Source organism: Sciurus carolinensis, chromosome 12, assembly GCF_902686445.1.
Source record: "Sciurus carolinensis chromosome 12, mSciCar1.2, whole genome shotgun sequence".
NCBI lineage: Eukaryota > Metazoa > Chordata > Mammalia > Rodentia > Sciuridae > Sciurus > Sciurus carolinensis.
The window spans coordinates 103,059,345-103,066,257 of NC_062224.1; the positions used below are offsets into that span (position 1 = coordinate 103,059,345).

The 6,913-nt window shown below is 35.1% G+C and overlaps 1 protein-coding gene across 1 annotated transcript in view; it reads left to right on the forward strand.

Moving 5' to 3' along the window:
• The window catches only part of Shcbp1l (SHC binding and spindle associated 1 like), a 52,685-nt gene extending 46,006 nt beyond the window's left edge, over positions 1–6,679 (forward strand). The window contains exons 7-10 of the mRNA XM_047520899.1: positions 104–257; positions 2,073–2,323; positions 3,649–3,771; positions 6,326–6,679. Of these exons, the coding sequence (XP_047376855.1) occupies positions 104–257; positions 2,073–2,323; positions 3,649–3,771; positions 6,326–6,577 (780 nt within the window). The 3' untranslated portion in view covers positions 6,578–6,679. The remainder of the gene's footprint in view (positions 1–103; positions 258–2,072; positions 2,324–3,648; positions 3,772–6,325) is intronic.
• Positions 6,680–6,913: the final 234 nt, after the last annotated feature.

Consider the following 6,913-nt stretch of genomic DNA (forward strand, 5'->3'; position numbering starts at 1 on the left):
TATAGGTAAGTCTTTAAGGAAAAGTACATGTCCAATGAGTGATTAAAATGCCATGTTTCAGTTAACCCTATTGCTAAAGGTACACTCCTTTCTTTCTTTTTAGGTAAAGGACTTGTCTTCAGACACACTTCTCCAACAGCATGATGATTTGGATTTGGCTTTGGATAGTTGTTACAGTGGAGATACAGTAGTTATTTTTCCAGGGGAATATCATGCTGTAAATCTTGCTTTACTGACAGATGACATCATTATAAAGGGTTAGCAAGCTGTCCTTTGCAGTATTTTACAGCAATATATACTAGATACATTTTCCAGTATAATCTGTCCAGTATATAAACAGATAAGAATGTTTAATGCTATTAGAAATTACATGAGTTTATATTTTACAAAAATCCTGTTAGTGTCTTTTACAATTAAAACCTGTTTATCATATTCTTTCTATTTTGTGATGCCAGGAATTTAAAAAAAAAATTTTTAGTTATCAATGGATCTTTATTTTACTTATTTATATGTGGTGCTGAGAATCGAACTCAGAGACCCACACATGCCAGGCAAGTGCTCCGCCACTGAGCCACAACCTCAGTCCCTGGTACCAGGGATTTAACCCAGGGCTGCTTTACCATTGAGCCACATCCCCAGCCCTATTTATTTATTTATTATTTATGGTCAGGATTTTGCTAAATTGCTCGGGGCCTCACTAAGTGGCTAAAGCTGGCTTTGAATTTGGCAATCCTCCTGACCCGACCTTCCCAGCTGCTGGGATTACAGGTGTGCACCACCGTACCTGACTTCCTCCCCACACCTTTTAATCTCTCCTCTCTGAGACAAGGTGTCAGTGTGTTGCCCAGGTTAGTCTTGAATTCCTCAGCCTCCCAAACAATGGGGACCAAAGGTGCGTGCCACTGTACTTGAAACGTCCATTGTATTTCCTGTGTGTGTGTGTGTGTGTGTGTGTGTGCACGCATGTATCTTTTTTTTAACCAAAAACTGTCTTTTCCTTATCCATCTTTACTGCACATCACTTAGTGATGTGAAGAAAACCCAGATGGAGGGCTATACTGAAATATATGCAGCATTTTCTCAAAAAAATAATTCATGTTATGAAAAACAAACAGAAAAAAACAGGACTTATGAAATTGTTTTATGTTCTCAACATGTTCAGTAATTTTGATTTTGCCCTTTTAATTTTTTTTTATACCAGGGATATTGATACCCAGGGTGCTTAACCACTGAGTCACATCCCCAGTCCTTTTTATGTTTTATTTTGTTAAATTGCGTAGGGTCTCACTGAGTTGCCGAGGCTGGTTTTGAACTTGAGATCCTTCTGCCTCAGTCTCCCAAACTGCTGGGATTACAGGTGTGTGCTGTGAGACCCAGCTGCCCTTTTAATATTGAAGTAAGGTGTCCCCGCCATCTGGCCAAAAGAAAAGAAGAGTTGACTTAAACTTCACCCGTCATTTAAAAAAACAAAGCAAAATTTTCACTATATTCCCAATTGTCGTCAGTAGTAAGTAGTAAGCATCATAGAAGTGACTTGAGACATTTGTAGTCTTCTTGATGTTAACTTGAGTGATTGCTTTGACAGTTCTAGAGCAAAATTATTGGTATGATTGTATAAGCTAATTTAAGAGTCAGTCTTTTAGTTACGGTATTTAATTACTATTTGAAACCAAAAGGTATATATACACCTAAAATACAAATTACACATACATATATAATTTGTATTTTATCATAATTATATATATTTATATACATATATATAATTTGTATTTTAGACATTTGTATATGACTGCTGATTATAAGATTTATAAAATTTAGGGAAATATTTGTGGAATGAATATATTGAATAATACTATAGGTACATTTAAGTTGATTATAAACCCAGATTTTCCCATCATGGCATCAAAATAAGGAATAAAAGATTACATTCTAGTTAAATATCTACTTAGTTAACAACTGAGTAGTTTATCTTGTTAAAATACGTGAAAGGAATAACAGGGGTTACTCAATGACTAAAGGGCTTTAAAGGTTTGGATCACTGATTCAATTGTATTTTTGTCCCTATGTACTAGGAGTTGGAAAGCGAGAGGAAATTATGATTACTTCTGAACCTTCTCATGACAGTTTTGTGGTGTCCAAAGCTGACAATGTGAAACTAATGCATCTGTCTTTGATACAACAAGGGACGGTTGATGGTATTGTGGTGGTGGAGTCTGGTCACATGACTCTAGAAAACTGTGTGTTAAAATGTGAAGGAACAGGAGTGTGCGTTCTTACGGGGGCTGCTCTGACAATCACAGACAGTGAAATAACTGGTGCCCAGGTACTTCATTCTATAAAATATGGGTTTATAGGCTGTAGGTAACAACTTTGGGTGATCTTAACATACAAAGAACAACAATTTCTTTTTTAAAAATATTTTTAGTAGAAGATGGACACAATACCTTAATTTGTCTTATTTAGTTTCTTTTTTTTTTTTTTTTTTGGGGGGGGGTGCTGGGGATCGAACCCAGGAACTTGTGCTTACAAGGCAGGCACTCTACCAACTGAGCTATCTATCTCCCCAGCCCCATTTAGTTTCATGTGGTGCTGGGGACCAAACTCAGTGCTCCACACATGCTAGGCAAATGCTCTACCACTGAGCCACAACTCAGTCCCCCAAAATTTCTTTATCTTTCTTTTTGAATGGAACTATAATTCAACTTACAAACTGGTAGAAGTTAACAAAGAGAATCATTGCATACTTCAGAAAAGTGAATTGCCCAAGTGTCCAAGGTAAAGACTTATCTTTGAATTTAGAATTATTTTTTTAAAAATTAGAAATCAGCATCTATGAAACAGATTATGGGTCAATTGTTTGAAAATTCAAGAAGAAATAAAAACTTACAAGCTAGCAGAAATTGCTTATAAGGTATTGAGATTAGTCTGACAACTTACAAATAATTGGAACCTAGAAAACCCTAATACTGAGATATTAATCACAAAGTTCATTAAAAGGATTGGAGAATTGAATGAGAAAAATGATGAAACAGAAAGCAAGCAATTTTTTTTAGAATGACTTTTTGTTAATTTCTACTCAAACTAGGAATATACTATAGAGCATTATTAGGGATGTATAGTAGAAATAAATGTTTCCAACTATTAAAACAATTGCCTAAAGAGGTTTGTCTTATTTTCTACAGAATTTATTTGGGTGGAAAAGTAAGGCAATGGACTATAGTACCTTAACCTTCTTTCTAGGCCTCATTCCCTAACACAAGCATTCACTTCTCAACATTTTTAAAGCATTCTCTAGGTTGGTTATGTGGCATAGGCGTTAATTCCAGCTTCTGAGGAGGCTGAGGCAGAAAGATGGCATCTTCAAGTCAGCCTTGGCATTTAGTCCCTAGTACCACACACAAAAATTGCTACAATAAGTTGCTGCATGCATTATCATGTATTTTCATGTAGCTTAGTGTTTAGACTGCTAATACAGAATTAAAAATTTAAGCTAGGGGTGTTGCTCAGTAGCAGAGCACTTGCCTAGCATGTGCAAGGCCTTGGGTTTGAACCCCAGAACTGGAAAATAAATTACAATTTTCAAATCTAAAGAAAATTTCATCGGGGACCTTGTCTATGTGTACATGATTGTTTGATTTTAATTTTTAGGGTGCTGGTGTTGAACTGTATCCTGGGAGCATAGCCATTTTGGAAAGGAATGAAATTCATCACTGTAATAACCTCAGAACTAGTGACAGTTCAAAAAGCACCTTAGGTGGAGTTAATATGAAGGTATTATCTTAGTTCTTAATGTAGAATTGTTATAGGAATTTTAAGTATTAGATAAATAATAAAATATTAACTGTAGTCTTAATATTTTATCATTGATTTGGAAAAGAATAGTTCAAATAATAAAATATGTTTTAATGATGACTGATGGGAAATAAGTTAGCCCTGTAGTTTAATAATTTCAACTTAAAGTCTTAGAAAATATGCTGGAATATGAGAAAGTAGATATGCTTTTATATTATCAAATATTGAGATTTTCCTTTCATTAAGTATATCTACAATATATTTCAGAAAGTAAAACAAATTAATAAAAGAATAATGTATTAACTATTTTAAGTCTTTCAAAGTTTGTAAAGCAATACAATGAACATATTAATAGCAATAATTTATAGGCAAAATGTCTTCCCATTCCTTTCTGGGAAACATCTTTTTAGGTTTCTCTAGATATATGTAGTTAATGATGTTTTACATTGATAAAAATTTGCCTAAATTGCTATAATTCTATTTTGTGAATGCATGTTTTGTTTCCTCAAATAGCTTTTTTTTTTTTATTGTAAACAAATGGGATACATGTTGTTTCTCTGTCTGTACATGGAGTAAAGGCATACCATTTGTGTAATCATAAATTTACATAGGGTAATGTTGTTCGATTCATTCTGCCATTTTTTCCCTTCCCCCCCTCCCCTCCCACCCTTCCCCTCCATCTATACAGTCCTTCCTTCCTCCATTCCTGCCCCCCTCCCTAAACCCAACTCCAACCCCAACACTAACCCTTCCCACCCCCCATCAAATAGCTTTTAAATTACACATAAAAGCAGGTACAGGTTGTGTATCCGTTACCTGAAATGCTTGTAACCAGAGGGTTTCAGAGTTCTGATTTTTTTAAATTTTAAAATATTTACATATACTACATATTGGGTATGGAACCCAAGGCTAAACACAAACTTCAGTTGTTCTACACACACTTTACAGGCATAGCCTGAAGGTAATTCTTAACATCATTTTAAATAATTTTGTGCATGGAAGAAGAATTATGGCGTGGAGAATTCCACTTGTGGTATCTATCCTTTCAGCACTCAGAAAGTCTTGGATTTTAGAACATTTCAGATTTGGGATTTTCAGATTAGAGATGCTCAATGTGTACTAGTAGACCGCCCTGCCCTAATTTCCCCACCATCAACTTGATCTTGGACACTAAGACAGTTAATTAGTTGAAAGTAAGGTACGAGGGCTGAGGATATCCCTCAGTGGCAAAATGCTCATCTAAGCATGTGAGAAACCCTGGGTGTGATCCCCAGCACCACAGAGAGAAGAAAAAAGAAGAAGAAAGGAGAAGTGAGAAAAAGGAGGAGGAGGAGGAGGAGGAAGAGGAAGAGGAGGAGGAGGAGGAGGAGGAGAAAAAAAAGAAAAAGAAGCTACAAATGATCATTGGAACACCATTAGGGCAATTTTGAAATCTTTTGCTTATCTTAAAACATTTTTTCTGTTCTTAAATATTTTTCAAATTTTCAGTGGTTCTTAAATGTTAGCACACCCCAATTTCCAATTAAGTCTGGGGGTTAAGCCTCAGAATTTGTTCTAGTAAGTTCCCAGGTAATGCTAATACAGCTGGTCACACACAATTTAAGAACCATATATATCCTGCCATTCAAAGCGTGAGCCATGGGCCGGCGGCACTGGCATTACCTTACCTGCTAGCTTGTTAGAACTGCAGAATAGCGAGCCAGGCGTGGTGGTGCGGGCCTAGTATCCCAGCTAATCAGGAGGCTGAGGATTTCGAGTATGAGGTCAGCCTGGGCAACTGAGCAAGACCCTGTCTCAAAAATAAAAATAAAAAGGAGTGGGGCTGTAGCTCAGTAGTAGGGCACCCCTGGCTTCAGCCTCTAGTACAATAAACAAAAACAAAAAAACTGCAGAATATTGAGCCATACCTCAGAACGATCCCATTGTTTAACAGTATCCTCAGATGATTTAAATATATGCATCAAAGTTTAATAAACTTTTATAAATGTCTATAAAATCCGACAAGATGTTCCCTTGTCTTCTCTGCACACTCCTCCTCTGATGCCTTATATTCAAGCTACACTGGCTCTTTTTGTGTTTCCAGATATTATTTACCTTGTTCTTTCTGGCTATTGCCTTTACTTGACAATTCTTCCTATAGATCTGAAAATAATGAGTGATAATCTTATTATTTATATCTGAACATTACTGTAAAGAACACCAGCGTAGTGACCACTCCCACCAAGTCATGCTATATTACACTACCCTATTTTATTTGTTTCATATTATATATTATGTTAAATTATGTTCATGCTTTATCTATTATATTACAGGTCACTTTTATGGACCATTGCTGTATTCCCAACTAGAATCAATTCTTTTTTTATCAAAAACTGATAAAAATAAACTGACAACTTCATTTAATATCTTAACGTTAATCAATATTAGGAAAACACACTTGTTCAAACTTGCCTTGCTGCTATACAGTTCATTAGTTCATATTTTCTTTGTATCAAAATTATTTAAGAACTAATTTCCTCAATTAATTCAACAGGTTCTGCCAGCACCCAAATTGAAGATGACTAATAATCACATATACAACAACAATGGCTATGGAGTAAGCATTCTTCAACCCACTGAACAGTTTTTCATTGTAGCAGAACAAGCTCTCAACAAAGGAGCTGCTTCAGGAGATAAAAAAGATGATAAAATGCTCTCCAAAGTAATGCAAAACCTGAATCTGGAAATGAATAATAATAAGATAGAAGCAAATTTAAAGGGGGATATCAGAATAGTCACCAGTTAAAGCATCTCGATGAATATTGAAGTTTTATATTTTAGGAATTTGTTTAATAATTCTCATGTCCCACAGAAATGGTACTTTAATTAAATTCAAAGATGATTTAATTAAAAATATTAAAACATTTAAATGCTTTCATTGAATGATTCATTTTAACACATTTTAAAAATAGCTTTATTAATATGATTCACATACCATAAAATTTACTTTTTTTTTTTTTTTTTTTTTTTTTTTTTGCGGTGCTGGGGATTGAACCCAGGGCCTATATGCTTGCAAAGCAAGCACTCTACCCACTGTGCTATACCCCCAGCCCCAAAATTTACTCTTTAAAGTGTATAAATC